Here is a 16,892-nt window from a genome sequence, read left to right on the forward strand (position 1 = left end):
CTGGAGAACGCGAACAGGTAAGAGTCCTCCGTCTGAAGATTTGTACAGGGTCTGGCTTACCCTGACCCTGACTTGACCGTGTCTTCTAGCATTATTACAGTACAATGTTAAGGATATAGGTATGCCAGGGAAATTTTGTTTTCTCTCTTCTCCACCATTCATTTGTCATTGACTTTTGACAGACTCTGGCTACTTCATGCATTTCAATACCAGCGCCGGAGCAGAGGGAAATGCAGCTATCCTGGAGAGCCGAATTCTGTATCCCAAAAGGGGCTTTCAGTGCTTACAATTCTATTTCTATAACAGCGGTCACGAAAGCGACCGGCTGTATGTCTGGGTCAGGGAGTATACTTCAGCCCAGCCGAACGGTACTTTGAGACTTCTTGAAGAGATAAAAGGTATGGAATAAAATTGTATTTTGTTTTAATCTATACTCAATACCCTTTTCAAAGTACTGGGGGAAAATATTGCAGCAAAGTGACTCATCTCCTGGCATTAGTCTTTGACTTCTTCTCTAACTATGTAATTGATTCTCTGCTAGTGAAATTATACTTGATGGATCCTCAGTCAGCCATTTTCTTATAATATAATCAATTATCACAAGTTACAAACTCTTATCGAGATAGTTTTCTCACCAAAAGAGCTAAAATTCCATGAGCAGTCATTTTAACTATTCTAGAATCGCTAGCATCAATAGCCACAGATGAAGCTTGTCATTAGAGTAAATTACAATGAATAAGAAAGTAATAATAAAGAAATGGAAAGTGCCCTGAAATACCTAACATACTAGTTTAAAAAAGATAAATAAAATTTAACTTACTTTTTAAACAAGGTTTGAAATTACTTAACTAAATATTAGGGCAGCAGATCATGATTTGAGTCGTGGTTTGAAGAAAATTGAGTTCTTGTGGGCTTAGAAGCCTGTGGCCTACAGAATGAGCAACTGAGGTCAGTTAGTGGACAAGAGCTCTTTAAGCTAGAATTACCAAAGTCACCTTATGATTAAATTACTTTTTCAAATATTTAAGTATTACTTGGTCTCCATTACATCTACAACTTGTTCAATCTTCTGGTTACGTAAGGGTCTGAGCAAGTTCTTTTACAAAATACGTATCCAGTCCACTGCTTCTGCCTTTTTTTATCCCTTTAGGCACAGCTACTGTTCATGCCTGGTTTTCTTTATTTTTTACACTCTTTTCTTCACCCTGATGCTTTCATCATCCCTGTGTGCCATCAGGAATCCTTAATATAAGTGTCGGTTAATTTCAGAGCAGTGTGAGCCCTCCAAACTTTTTCGAACCCTGCTTTGAAGCCAAGATTAATTTCTCCCTACTTCAGCCTTCTTCACGAATACTCTTTCATGTGTATTAGGTCCCGTCTCCTATTCCTGCTTTCTCAAGTCCACAATTTCCTTTTAAGTCATTGATCTTATGTGTGTCCAAAAGGGCACCGTACTTTTACAATCTCTAGTAAAAATTTCAGGAATGGTTTAAGATCATTTTTTTCCCCCCAAGCTTTTTCACTTCTCTCATGTGAGAAGTTACCCTCACCAACGCAGTCAACCAACTGGAAGAGGCAGTGACGCTACAGCCCTTTCCAGCCACCATCTGACCTCCTGGCTGAGCTGCTCGTGGGTTTGCACTGCACCACCACGCTCGAGATGCTGAGGGACAAGCCCTGAACCCTTCCTGCCGGTCTGTGGCAGCTCTGGGTGCCTCCCGCCGGGAGCAGGGGATGGTGTGGGGGTGGGATATTTTACAGCACAGTAGCTGATCTGCTCGTTGAACGTGAGTCAGAAACCCCAGTCTTGCATATACTCTGTGCAGTACAAAAACCCTTTAGTTCATGCAGAAGGCAATTTAATGGAAAACAGTGGGGTGCTTTCGTTCTCGTTGCTGGGTTTATTTTTTTTCCCTCCTAATTATAGCAGTAACGAAAAATGGTGAGAAATTAAGACTCATATCTGAGATCCATGGCGTTGTGTTTAGAATTGTCAGGGGAGTGGAGCGTGAGTTCTGTACCTGGGATTGGCACTGCTTATTCCAGAAATGCAGCTGAAAGTCTGGTCTTCCATGCAGGTCACCATAAACCAGACAGCAAAAGAAGCTGTTTGCTGCACATACTTTTAACAAAGGGTGTCCTGCTTTCACCTGTCTTACAAGGCCCCTGTGCAGGGGTCTTTGCTTTTGCGTACACTGCCCTTGGAGTGGAGTGGAATTTGCTGGTGCAGGCACTTCTGGATGCAGCATCAGACTCGCAGTGAGGTTTTTATCACATGAAGTAGGTTTTGCAAATGACTGGCTTTAATTTGAACTTAGCACCATTAAACATTTGATGGGTGAATAGTGCTTCTGCATAGGCAAACTTCCGACAAGCTGTTTAAATATACAAAAGCAACTGAATGAACCAATTTTGTAGTTCTAGGCTTCCAGAATCCTTTGTAACATTTTTTTGTTGAGACATGTTGTTATTCAGCTATTTGAATATACCTTGTTCTAATTTTTTTTCTTTTTAATACAAGTCACAGCCATCTATGTGCATTTAATTATCACAGCATTTGGACTAATTTAATACAATGTTCTTAAAAAATATAAAAGAAAAAGCAGTCTTAAAAACCATTAACACTGTTTTCACTCAAATTAAAGAGCTGTTATGCTTATTAAATCTGTTGAAAAATTGAATTGAGAAAATACGATCGTGCACTGAAAAAGTAACATCTATAGGAGAAATATTCCATCATCTGAGTGCCAGTGAAACTGAGAAATTCTTACACAGTGTTAGTACAGGGTCTGTAGACCTGTGCAGCATTTGACTGTTCTGCTTACTCGGAAATCCCTACCCTTGTTTTTCAGGTTCACCTGCGAGTTACTGGCAGCTCCATCATGTTTCTTTGAATGTCACAAGTAAATTCCGGATTGTGTTTCAAGGTGTGAGAGGAAGTGGCTTATCAAACGGAGGTCTCTCTATTGACGACATCAACTTGTCAGAAACTCAGTGTCCCCACCATGTCTGGCATATCAGGAATTTCACACATCTCCTCAACACAAGTCCAGCAGGGACAGCAGGAAAAATATACAGTCCACCTTTTTACTCCAGTAAAGGATATGCTTTTCAGGTCAGCTTGTATGTGAATGGTACCACCGATAACCCATTTAATTTAGCAGTGTACTTGTACTTGATTTCTGGAGCGAATGATGATCAGTTGCAATGGCCCTGTGCCTGGCAACAAGGTACCATAATTCTGCTCGACCAGCATCCTGATATTCGTCAACAGATGTCAAACCAAAGAAGTATAACAACAGACCCCCTCCAATTATCAGGTTAGTTAAAATCAGACCTGCTATCCAGTACCTTTAAAACAGCCAAAAGATAAAGAGTAGAATTCTCTCTTTGTGTAAATTAGTGCAGTTTTTTAGCTTCTGGAATGTTTCATTTGTTGCAGCAACAATATAATTGATCGACAGTCAAGAAAAAAATTGAGCATACAGGTAGGTTAAGCTGGGACCTTGGATTTCAAAGTTGATTTGCATAAGAAACAGGTGGATGATCCACACCTAAAATCTCTTTCATATGCTCTGTGAAGATCCATTTATATCTGCTTTAATGAGAATGGAAGTTTTCCATAAGGCTTGAAAAGAAAAATACTGAATTAACAATACACACAGTTCGTAACAGATGAAAGTGCACCTATTAAACAAATCCCCACCCTCCTTGTAAAAGGTACAGTGGTGTCAGCAGAAATGTCCGGATGGACAAAGTACCAATTCATATTACAGAATCTGTACTCGTTCAAGGTGTGAGAAGATAAGGAGCAATTGTCCACAATAACTTGGGAAGCAGGCAGTTGAGGTAAAAAGTAACTCTGAAAAATGGTAGGAATTTCTATAAAGAGAGATATTAAAGAAAACCACCATATTGATCTTTGGATAAAGATCAGATTTAAGCCAAAATTACTTTCTGCATCAATATAAGCATTTTGCCAAAAGAAACCACCTCCACCAGTGAATTAGTTTCCTGGGCTTTCAGACCGTAACATTAGTGAAGGAAAGAAGGCATAAAAAAGACTAAATCACAGTATTATTTTACGATTTACATTCATTTTTCTATGACACTCTCTCTATGTGAGAACAAAGCGGGTAATCTAGAAAGACTAAATGTCCTCCCTGTAAATGAAAGATGCACCACACCAGGTCCTCCATAGGTGGTTGACATTTTCCCTGTGCTCTCTGCTGTTATGGCCACAGTGCTTGGCCCTTTTCCTCCCCGGATCCTGTGGACATGCCGTCCATTTGCACTCTGCTCCTTCTCCCTTGTTTATTCATTTATTGCTAATAGCCCCAGATTCCCAAGAGAAGCCTTGTAACTCTTATCCTTTCTCTAACCATCAGAGATGTTGGAGCAGGCAGTTCCTTCTCCCTCTGTCCGATACCTTCGTAGATAATCAGGCTCAGCTTTGAGATTTAGAACAGGGTTCGATGGAGGGGACATCAGTGGCCTGTCACCTTCCAGGTTGTTCAAGTACCCTCTGCCCTACATCCACATCAAGAGATGCTCTTTTTTGAGAAGCACTGAATTAATTCATTTTACAGATGATTCATGTGCTACTCGTCTTCTTGCCCACTATACTTTAAAAGAACTAAAAAGAAAATACAACAGGTTTTCAACTAGCTCTCCAATAACCTCATCTCCAGCAGGCTCTTTTCTCAATACCTCAGGCTAAACCAAGCCATTGAAGATCTCCTTTGTCTTGTGCATCTCATCAGTGTGGAATTGCAGGCAAAAAGATCTGCAAATATTGTAGGCAGGTTCAACATCGCTCCTACTCCTTGAGTTTCAGATAATTTATTGTCTTCTCCATATTCATGATATCCATGGGCAGCTAAGCAGAAGCAGGCAAAGTAGGACACAGTCTGTCTTGGTTGTTGAGAGAGGCCTCAGTACTACTTTCAGCAGAGATCACCTGAGAAGGAGGCAACTCTATGGAGAAAGAAATCCAGAGTGGTCCCACACTCACATTCAGTTGAATTTTTTTTTTTTCCAGATACCTCATCATCTTATTTTTGGGATAGGCCAGATAAAGTGGGATCCATGGCAACTTTTCCTAATGGAACTGCATTCATGAGAGGTCCAGGAAGAGGAACAACTGCATTTTTAACTCATCAGAGACTTAGAAGCCGCGACTTTATTAAAGAAGACAGTGTTTATATTCTTTTAACAATGGAAGGTACATAAACATAACTGATATTCTTTACGATACAGTAAACACAGAGTGTCACGTACTTACTAAGTCACCAGTGCTGTAGATACAAATACACATGATGTACTTTGCAAATGAGCAGTTTTGGAACTACACAATATCTAAAGTCAAATCATATTTTTAAATAAGTTTGTGGATAGGTATATGCACTATATAATTCCTTTCTCTCATGTGAAGGTGTACAAAACAATGCTAATCCTATGCAAATTATTTTGAATAGAGTACTTTGAATACAATTGTCTGTTTCTGAAACAATCTAGAGGACATTTCCAAAATACATCATGCTTCTGAAAGGTAAAAAAGACTATTTATCCATAATACCTGTGGACATGCTCTTTGCTCTTTACTATTAGAACTTATCATTAGAATAAGAGGAAAAATAACATGAAGTAAAGACCTTATTTCTTGTGTTTTCATCATGCAGATATATCACATCTACTATCAACTCAGCCAAGTGTTTCACCCACCGTTGGCACAAATACAGACAGTGCCAACACCATCAAACCTACCTCTAACCCCTCTGCCACCATCAAGCCCACCACCACAACAGCCTCTGTCACCCAGACTGAAAAGCCAGGGACAGAGGTTCCCAATTTCTGCCCAGAAAACCTTTGTGAAAACGATGGTGTCTGCATTATTGTAGACAAAGCACCGGTGTGCAGGTAACTGTATTTACTCTCAAATGCAATATTAGGATGAGTAATGAAAGTTTCTAGTAGAATAAATCTTTGTTCCTAATGAAAGGAAAGACGGACTACAGCTGATAAAGGCAAGTATTTCCAACTGCTACTGTGAAACTAAACTTATGACCAGTTTGGGCAACAAAACTTCAAATCTCAGCAACTGATCATTTTAAAGTACTCTACTTGACTTCCCTGTAAATTATATTTTAAATGTGTTAATTGTTTTCAGTAATATATTAGTCCAATGTTGTAAAATGGACTGTGCATCTACTTAGAAGTCCCTATAGCAAAATTTATAAGAGTTAGATATAAATGCCGTTGAAACAAAAGAGCATTTATATCAGTAGAAAAGATGTTTAATACTTCTCAGGCAGGAAGCAGCATAGACATTATTTTAGAACTTGATACAGAAATATTGTGTAGTGTAAATTATGACCATGAATTACCAACGTCTGGTTGCTTGCCTTTGAAACCAAAGATGAAGGCTGATGATAAAAAGATGGTTTGCCCAGCAAGAAAATTAATAACAACTTTTATTTCATTCTCTGTGGATACATTTATGTAACCCACCTGGCTGATCAGCACTGTTTCAGCTCTCAAACAAGCTCTAGGGCTGAAGACAGCCGGTGATGCTGTGCCAGGGCAGGTAGACTAGGGGAGTGCTGTGAGGCAAACCTCTGAAGCTGAGAGCAACAAGAGTCAGGATGACTCATTAAGTGTTATATCTCCCCATTTAGAAACCCTTTAAAAAACAGTTCTTGTGCAACCCATCAGAAGCAGGTCACAAATATGAGTAAATGTCAAGAAGCTATTCCAAGAAGACAAAAAAAGTTTGCCTGAATGTTATGTCTGATTTCGAAATTATGGAAAGAGAATATTTGTTTTCTGACATCTCTGGACAATTTGCAGCTCTAGTGCCTCTGTGACCTACTTTCTGTCCCAGAGAAGCGTGTGACCAGCAGTCAACTTGTGCTCCGATTTTCTGTTGGGAAATGAGGGGGGGATGTGATATCTAACTGTTTAAGCCCGATCACATGAAGTCCCCCACAGTTGTCCATTTGCAGTGCGCTGCAAGTATACCTAATTTTCAGGGTTGAGTGTATAGTTCTGAACAAATGGCTTAGGAACTAGAAAAACAACAAGCTTAGGAACAACCAGGGTTAGAAAGACAGGGGCAGGTGTGCACTCAACAGTACTGCACATATATATTTTTTTTTCAATTAGATCATTGGGACGCTCATATGCTCACTGTAAAATGTTTCAGAGCTGATAGTGATGCTGGATCAAGTGAAGGAATCAAGACCTGGAGGTTGTTTTTAGTCCTAAAGCCAGATGACTCCTAGGATCTTAATTTCTTTTCTTACCTTCTTCTGGGAAGAGGGCAGAGACAGCTCATACAAGTTCTTTAAATTAAGTCCTTCTGGCAATGAGAAGGTCTGATCAGAACGTACCACATCTGCTAGTGGAGAAGTACTGAGCAGAAAAAGGGGAAAAGTGGTGGGAACATCTTTGGCCAGAGCAGTCCTAGAACTGGGGAATTCCTGCATCTAAGCTTTGGTTCAGCTGCTGCCTGTTCAGAGATACCTTGAGAGTCCGACCTGTGGTCTCCACCCCATTTATCTCACAGGCTTGAATTGCTGCATAAGGGGAGCTTAGAATTAAAAAAGAAAAGAACCTGTGAGGAAACAGGTGGATGAAGTTTTCCGAAAGGTGGTAAATGTGGCTTGATGATTGGATAAAAATAGCAGTGCAAATCTTCTGGACCGCTTGCCCTAGGAGCTTGTTCAACTCCTTCCTGTCAAGGTGTTTTTAAATTGACCGAGTGAAGACGATAGAATGGCTTTGTGTGAAAACTGAGCATGACAAAAGGCAGAACTGCATCAAGATATGAGGCTAATTAGTAATAGTGGAAACAAATATTACATGACAGTGATCCCAGTAATGGGTATCAGTTTAATGGAGCAGAAAGTGTGTTTTCTATCAACAGAAGTGCTATAAACTTCAAGGAAAAGGAAGCAGATAAGTGAACCGAGTGATCCAGAGGGCATCTCTATTGGTAGCAAAAGATGACTGTTCTGTAGCAGCAGCTCTATAAATCAGCTGTGGCCAAGCATTAAGGAGTCAAAAGGATCAGGATGGCGCTTGGGGTTTCTGGCAAAGGCTCTCTCTGAAGATGTGACCTGTAAACAGCAGGAAGCTGAAAGAAGCACATCCAGATGAGTAAGGACAATGGACCACTCAAGACAACTTTAAAATAGAAGTCAATTTTAAGATATTTTCATTATGCTTTGAGATACAGAAACAGTGCACCAGAGATGCTGTTTTTTCTCAAGTAGACCTTTTCATGCCTTTAATCTTTAGGTGATAGCACACATTTGCTCTTTTACTTTCTAGATGTCCAGCAGGTGACGACTGGTGGTACATGGGAGAAAGGTGTGAAAGGAAAGGCACAACTCGAGAAAATACTATAATAGCCGTTTCTTCAACCGTGGCTGTATTTGCTGTAATGCTTATTGTCACTATCACAACTGCAGTGTGCCTTAAAAAGAAATACAGCAGAGGAAAGGAAAAAGGGGAGAGCCTGACTCTAGCAGTAAGTATTTTGCCTCTTTCAACAAATATATACACACACAGAGATATACATATATTTACTAGAAAGTAAACAGTCAAATTCAGTAAGAAGTAAATTGGAAGATGTCACATTTTGGAAGTCTGAAGACTCCAGCTTAGGAATTAAAGAGCTCTATGAAGTGCTATTAATTTATCAAACACCAGAAAGCCATTTCATTCAAAACTTGTTCTCCTCCTCCACTCCCACCACTCTTACTGCCCTGACAGCAGCCTGCATTGAGTGGAGGAGTGTGAACAAAGGGGCTCATTTTCAATTTGTAACTAAGCCCTGTTTTCCACTTAGTGGACTTGTTTTTCAGTTCTTACTGCATTTTCTACTAAAGATCTCCACTTAAAACACCTGAATATGGTTCTAAAAAACCCAACTCAAAATGTCAAACCCAAAAGCAAGTCTCAAAATCAGTTTCCCTATTCAATGGCAATTTTTTATGCCAGGAACAAAGTAGCCATGGAAATCATGACTTAGGGAGAGGTAAAAGAAGACAGAAGGTTAAAACTGTCTGAATGACTGGATCAGAAAGGCCATGTAGTGAATAGCAGTGGCATTTGGGCAGGTTTTGATAGGAAATTTCATAAAGTCTGAGGCACATGAACTCTTAGTTTAAATAGAGACTTAAACTTGGAAATAGCAAGAGTGACATATCTTGGAGGGATTCACAAGGCACAGAAGAAATTTTGTAAGCAAATTGAAGAGGAATGCCCTTCCAAACAGCAGAGTTCCATTTTTAATTCTGTACTAATAATCTTTGTGTGATGCCCTGTTGAGGCGCAGTACTTCTGTGCAATGCCAGATACTTGACACTGTTACTTTATGACCTTCCAATAAATAATTTTGATTTCTTTGCAAGTAACACTCTTACATTATACACGTATTTCCCTTCCCTAAATGATGTGGGCTTGGTTTTTTTTTTTCCCCCTCATTTAGAATAGAACAGCCTTCTGAAGATAAAGCAAACAAGCATCAAAGATAGAAGATACAACATCACTGGAAAACCACAAGTACATCATTGTTCTTTCTATTACTTTTATCTCAACTGTCATGACAAAGGTTTGTAAAGTCTGAAAAATAATTGGTCATTTGGATAAAATGCTGTGCTAAAGTCAGTAAAGTGTCTGACAATGTCATGTATCGCCATGCAATGGGGAAAAATGGAAATATATTGTGTGACATGCCTGCCCTGTCCTTTAAGTCTACCTGAACATGAAGAAAACATGTAAAACCGCATCCTGACTTTCAGTCAACACAGTTAAGTCTAGGTTTGCTATCTGATCGTGACACAGATGTCTATAATAAAAGGCAGCTGGGCACTGTAATCATGGGGTACTCAGCACTTCTGAGCCCCTCAGCAGCTGTCAGTCAGTAATGTGAGGGTACGTGGAGTATGGGAATGTCTGGTTCATTAAGTGCTTTTGTTGTGATCTACTCGCTATAAAAGAAATAACAAGCAATGAGGAAAGTGATAAATTAACCATGCAGACACACAAACATTAATGAGGAAGTCACAACAGAGACAACAATGAGGACCTAGATCTCTTCAGCCGTTGTTGATGGTCCATTAAAGGATCTACACAGGCAAGGCCTTCAAGAATGTCAATCTGAACAACATTTTTTAACTGATAGGAAGGAGGGGAACATGATTAACATGAATATTATGGGAAATTTGAGGCTGTTTGGGATATGGGCTATCAGAAGAGGCTTATGGACTTATGTAAAAAATGACTATGGGATGTTTAGGGGAAAGGCCAAAAGATCCAAAGAAAACAGAAAGGATCACAGTGGATCAGAGAGGAACTAGTGTGGGAAATGGTGCCAACAACTGGAGAGACTGGCCTGCAAAAGCGATCCGTGTGCCAATGCTCAGAGGAGAGCACAGGTCTCGGAGCGTGTGGGTGTAGGTACTAGGACATGGTGGGACTGGCATGTGAGAGTCTGTGTGCCAGTAACCAGGGGGACTGCGGGCCGTAGGGCTTGTAGGTCTGAATTCCAGCAACTGGAGGAACTGGGGTGTGTGTGTGTATTGTATGTGTGTTGGAAGGTCCGAGTGCCAGCAACCGGAGAAGAGACCATGGGCACCAGGGCGGTAGGTCTAGGTGGCAGCAGCTGGAGGGATTTGGTTGTACATGGATGTGTAAAAGAGGTCTAAGCGCTGGCAACCAGAGAGACCTGGGTGTGTTTGGATTTCTTCAGTGATTTTAATCCTCTGTGTGAATATGTATAATTCACTAGCAAACGTCAAGCTGGACTAGCTGGTGAGTTGTTGGAGAAAACATTTCCACATCTGGAAGACTTGGTCTGATGGTGGTTGGGGTAAAAGGGAGCCTGGGGTCCAGGCATATGTATTAAGCAGACTGAGAGCCCATGGTAATATTCTGTGAGTGTGGGAGTGCTTATGCAATATAAGTGTGTGAGCGTATGCATCTGTTTCTCTAGCAAGCATCACATTGGTCTATCTGGCAAGTAGGAGGTGACCTGCAAACCAATTAAAGGACTCCAGGCCCAGGCATGGCTATTAAACAGGTTTAAAGACCATGCTAATGTTCAAGGCGGCTGTGAATGTGGATGTGGATGTGGAAAATGAGGGCACACATTTTTTTACCAGAGAATCTCCATCCTCATTGGCTGGAGAAGAGGAAGAGAATGGGGCTGTCGGCACTTGCGTGAGTTTGGGGAACCTTATAGGTGGAGTGTGCTACCCATGCTGCTCTATGTGTGTGTGAGACTGTTAGTGCAACCAGCTGCTTTAGGGACCTCTGTGTGTGTGTTTGATTGTGTCTCTTGGTTACACACTCAGCCTTGCGACAGGCCAGACCCGCAAGCAGGAGCAGCGGCAGCTGCATCCCTGGGACTGGGATGGAGAGATCACCTGGGACCATTCCTGGCTGGGCATGTCAGCTGGGGAGGAGGGATGCCGGGTCTGTTGGATTTGGTGTCTCCCTTAACACCTCTGATAAGGAGGGCTACAATCCAATGGGATTTGGAGAACAGAGTAGGCATGGAAATAGGAGAAGGGCCAGAGGAAGCAAAGCGTACTTCCCTGAGGACACTTTGCAGAGGAAGATGGCAGTCACCATGGGCACAGATCATCGCATTTGCAGTGCTTTGGAGTGCCAGCAATAGAAATATCAGGCCACACCAGATGGTTTGTAGACCGGTATGTGAATATACTCACATTTAAAGGTCAGCAGCTACTTTGATTCCCTGGAATGGATGTCGATGATCATAACATTTGTCATGCAATTTACCCTAACTCTGGGCAAGAGCAGTTCAAATGTATAGATATTTGATGAGGGAACTAGTCTTTCTCTGCTACTGCACAGCACAAAGCAACAAATGTGTATGCTTCTGTACCAACATTACATATGTAGTCCTCCTCTGATTAATATTCCCTGAAATGCAGTTATATTTAAAGCATTCATAGCTGGTTTTATTAGCTTTTGTCGGAACCCAAAGATTCATGAAAACAGCCAGACAAAATTAACGAAGATTTGACAGAGCTAACAAACATCCTGGATAGGAAGAGATCCTACTATAGCAGTCTTAAAATAACTTTCCTATTTTGACATGCCTTCATCAGCAATTTTCATGCAAATAATCCTCCAAATGTGGCTTCAATTAAGATATGCACATAGATTTACATGGCGTTAAGAAGACACAAATGAGACTGTTCATAAATTCAACCCTGGCTAAAATACTTAACATTATAAACAGTGAACATTTCATAATTTCAAATGTGGAGTACCATATTTGTGACTGGAGAGATCTTTTAAAATATTTTTTGAAATCCAGATTACATGAAATGGCATAAATACTTACCTGCGGTTTCATCAGAAGAGAACTTAATGCACAGAGCACTATATTACAATACATTGTTCAAGATAGGAATTCCATAGCGTATATCCTGAAATGGTAAACTTCCATGGGAAAAAAACCTTAAGCTTCTGCTTATTCATCTCAAACAGGAATCAGTGAAGAGCACAATTTAAAACTGAATCTCCCGGTCACCGAGTATGAACAACTCACTTTTCAGTGGTGTGCAGATTCCATAGGGCCAAAAGAGACTGAAGTTTTATTAACATCATTAACTGACCTAAAAATACTCACGAGGAAAATATGGTTTTTTCAATTTACAACGCAGAAAAATTGCTGAGGAATTCCAGCATCAGATTCAATATTGCAGTTTATTGTCTGTCATAAAAGTTACACTACTAGCTCAAGTCCTGAACAAATACATTTTTCTTAAAAAGCTGTAGCACAACTGATGTACAGTGACGGTATTTTTCTGTGAAGAAAGGAGGTGAGATATCAAAGGTACATACGTGGTTTAGGAAATGAAGAATTTCAACTGGAGTTTTGTTTCTTTATGAGTAGGTGCTTTACTTGGATGTGTAATTTAATTGGTTAAAGTTGTAATGCCTCGGTAATGGTCACTTCTTATAAAAACAAACAGCAGTGAAGATTCACCAGCCCAGGAGTAACAGCTTTCTTCTGGAGCTGACTTCCCTGCTTTACAAAGACTTTTCCTACATGGTTACTAGGACCACATCTATTATTTTAAATCAAACAGCTTAATTTTGGAGATGTACACTTGACACATTTACAGATATTATGGATAGTCATCACAGATCAGATAGCGCGTCGGTCATTCGGAGAGCTGTACATGGGGTTGCAGCCTGGGTGTTTACTTTCCTAAAGCAGATTTATTCACAGAAGGTTTTACTAAAAATCTTTAATGTAAACTTCTCTGTGTGAAATCACTCAGATACTAATATGATAGTAAAACCCACCAGCGTTAGATCTGCACCAAATTCCACTTCTCTTTCCCGTCCTTATCACCCTGTGGTGTGATTCAGGTTAAAATTTGCAACAAGGATTTGCTCTGCTTGCATCCCTGGTCAGGCACATTCCACTCTCTACAGACCTGGACTAGCATAAAAAGCCTGTTACTGGGTTCCCACAATGTGCAGAACAAGGGCTTGAGCTGTGGACGTTGACTCCTCAGGTCAACTGCCCTGCTCCTGTTCCTCGTTCAAGTGCAGGTCTCTGCTGGGACCCAGTGGCTGCCTCCCTAGCAAAGACCCAGGCTTAAGGGAATGTTGTGTTGTCTTCTCTGCTCCTCCTTTTCTGGGCTCCGGACTAGCTGGACCCAGCAGAGTATGTGCACATTGTACTTAGAGCCGTCTGCATGACTAATTCCCCACTGCTGAGTCTATCAGGAGTCACAGCGTGGGCTTAAAAATAAAATAAAATGACCCCAAGATTCAAGTCAGTGGCTCAGGTTCGGAGTCAAAAAAAAAAAAAAAAAAAAAAAGAGTCAGCTGTTGTTCTAGGTACTTAGCGGTCTTTCTTCAAGAATCTCAGCATTGCAGAAAATCTTTTAGGCACGCCACCTAATATCTATGCTGAACAGTATACACAGCCTCATATTCCTGATATAGGCAAACCAGACCAATTTCATTGCTCTTTGCATCACAGGGATCAGCTCGCTCAGTCTAGCTTTTGCACAAGTAGCAACTAACTGAATCATAATGTCTAATAGTCTGGCTGGCACTGCATTCTCTAAATGCAAAAAAGGGACTGATCCTAGACACTAGCTCTCTTATTTCAGCTGAGCACCTCAGGTGTCTCCTACCACCCACGCCAGGCAGACACGGTTCCAGGGTGCAGGGCAGGAGTCATGAGTTGTCATTTTTCCATATCAGAACAAAGAAGTGGTATTTCTCCACTATTTTTTTTTTCCCCCCAGCTCTCCTTTTCCACTGTTTATTAGAGCTCAGGGGCTTTTGGTAAGATACCCATGCCATGTATCAGTTAAAGTAACTTTGATTCTCATAAATAGGATCTTAATTCTCCTGTCTACTTGGACTGCATTTTCAAGCTGTTTTCAGTGCCAGCAGTACAGATAGTCAAGTCTCAAAAGGAGACGATAACCACCAAATAAACTGCCTTTTCTGTACAGTCAATTGCTGTTTCTCAAATCTAAAGCTGTTGCTTAGAGACTTTCGTAGTATTTGATGCAGTCATGGCAAAATATCTGTATTTCGCTCTGTTAAGAAATTATGAGGAAATTAAATATACGGTGACCTCATTTTCCCACTTCTTTCAACTACATATTCTAGTCTATAACAAAAGACAAGCTCTAAAGTCAAATTTGAATAATTAATTTTGTGCAAGAAGATTACAAATTTTTTTCAGCAGATTCCACGTGGCTGCTCTCGTCTTCTCCCCTTTTTGAGCATCAACAGAATGAACTGGGAAAAAAAACACATTGACCACAGTAGTTCAGACTGATCACCCCTCCTACTCCCGAATTAGTAATTTTCTGGAGCACATATGGCTCAGCCTTCTTTGTATTAAACTTCTTTAAAACCATCACCAGTGCCAACTTCCCCCCCCCCAAGTTTCTTACTTACAACATGTACACTACAACTGGTATCACAAAGGTTGCAAACAGGTTTCCATTCCAGTTTTCATTTTCATTTGCTCACAAATTCTTAAACTCCTTCCACTTGAGATGAAACAGTCCGTGCTTGATCTCTGCCTTTGACTTCACCTACAGTGAAAACAACATAGCATCAAAGCAGCTTAACTTGAATGTCTGGAACTTAAAAGAATAAAATCAAACCTCACTGTTTCCCAGGGTTGCAATGCTTAGTCCTGCAATACATAAACATGATTGCTCTTCCAATGCAATACTTATGGGAAAAAAAGATTTTTTTATCTTTTTATGCTCTTTATCTTTTATCTTTATGCTCTTTATCAGATTTGAATCTTATCTCTAAACAAATCGATGGAACATTTTGATTAACTCCCTAATGACAGCATTTCTGCTTAGTGGTTACTAATATGTAACTAGAATCAGCCATCTTGTTCTGATAGAGCTCTGTGCATGTGTATTTGTCCTTGATTTTTTTTTTTAACTCCATCTGGATCCATGCAGTCTATGCTACAAAAAGCCAGATCAAATCTTGTCAGCAGCACGTCTCCCTCATCATCTGTGATTTTTTTTTTTTCTTCATACTTCCCATCATATTGTGAACACTTGGATTTGGAGGCAGCTTTCACTCCTGTGAATGATGTTTGCTTGTTCAGAACAGAGCGTTATAAGTTACATAAAATAACACTGCAACTTCAGTTTAGTTTGTTAAGTAAACTATTAGGTTATTACGTTGTTTAATAAACTTCATTTATTAACTGTGGTAGGAGTCTTTGTTGCTCCTTAGAAGAGTCAAGTTTCATCCTGGCTGCTGCTGTCATGCTTTCATCACCAGAAAAGATTTGTCAGGGTAAGCTGAAGGTAAGGAGAGAACCAAACTGAAAGCATCTATCATCTCAGCTGGTTAAGGAACAACGTCTGCAGGCACCCAGGACAACCGCAGGTTTGCCTTGGCCAAAATAATGATCGTGCTTAAGCTTTAGCATGTGTGATTGGGAGGAATAGAAAACGAAAAGCCACTGGGACAAGAAAATATGAATTACCTTAAGGGAAAAAAAGCTCTAAGAAAAAAAAAAGAAAATTAGATTGATGTAGCAAATACCTACTATGGGCCACAGCATGACAGTCTATGGGCCCTGTCACCCAAGCAGACAGGTGCTCCTTTGCAACACAGAGCCCACCCATCTGCTTTGCTTTTCATAGGTTCCCAGCTCACAGCAAGATCAATCACCACTACCTGTGTCCTTTTAAAACCTATTTCCATTAGCTTATAGCAATGCATACATCTCTCACTTACAAGCACTGTGAGAGCTCCGGCTGCCGCAGCGCTGCAGAGCCTCTTTGGGCAGCTCTCTGCCTCGGGCAGGTCTGGGAAACCCGCACCCAGGGCGATGCAGGGGCTGTGCTGGCACAAGCATCACACAAAACATACTTTGTCACCGGAAGACTGAAGAAAAACTTGGAAGTATAACCCCTTCCATGGCCTCTGCTGGGGAGAAAGCCAGTGGTGGTACCAGCTCTGCTGTCCCTGTGGAGAGCTCTTCCCTGCATAGGCTGCTGCCGGGAGCAATAAATAAGAGTGGTTCTTACCTTGGAGGATTTGTCAGAGGAACTGGTGGAGACCAATGCTCTGTTTCACAGAGCCGCTGAAGACCAGATATAAATATTTGTCCTCCTCTCTTAGGAGGGAAGTCCCCATCCTGCACCTTGCCAGGAAAAGAGGGGCTGCCCTGTCCTGGTGCTCTGCCCCACGCAGGCTTTGCTGGCCGGGTCCCCACGCAGTAACATGGTGGGAGTGACTGCACAGCAATTTGGTTGACATCAAACCTCCCCACTGGCTACACCTCTGTCCATGAAAGACCTACAGAGCACTGGCTGGCAACCACC

General features: G+C 41.0%; 1 protein-coding gene across 1 annotated transcript in view; it reads left to right on the plus strand.

Moving 5' to 3' along the window:
- MEP1B (meprin A, beta) overlaps nucleotides 1-16,892 on the plus strand; it is a gene marked incomplete at its 5' end in the record, with an annotated part of 40,907 nt that overhangs the window by 11,397 nt on the left and 12,618 nt on the right. Inside the window, 5 exons of the mRNA XM_009709449.1 lie at nucleotides 183-398; nucleotides 2,853-3,320; nucleotides 5,042-5,224; nucleotides 5,682-5,919; nucleotides 8,335-8,533. Coding sequence (XP_009707751.1) covers nucleotides 183-398; nucleotides 2,853-3,320; nucleotides 5,042-5,224; nucleotides 5,682-5,919; nucleotides 8,335-8,533 — 1,304 coding nt within the window. The remainder of the gene's footprint in view (nucleotides 1-182; nucleotides 399-2,852; nucleotides 3,321-5,041; nucleotides 5,225-5,681; nucleotides 5,920-8,334; nucleotides 8,534-16,892) is intronic.

Source organism: Cariama cristata, unplaced genomic scaffold (assembly GCF_000690535.1).
Source record: "Cariama cristata isolate BGI_N322 unplaced genomic scaffold, ASM69053v1 scaffold14361, whole genome shotgun sequence".
NCBI lineage: Eukaryota > Metazoa > Chordata > Aves > Cariamiformes > Cariamidae > Cariama > Cariama cristata.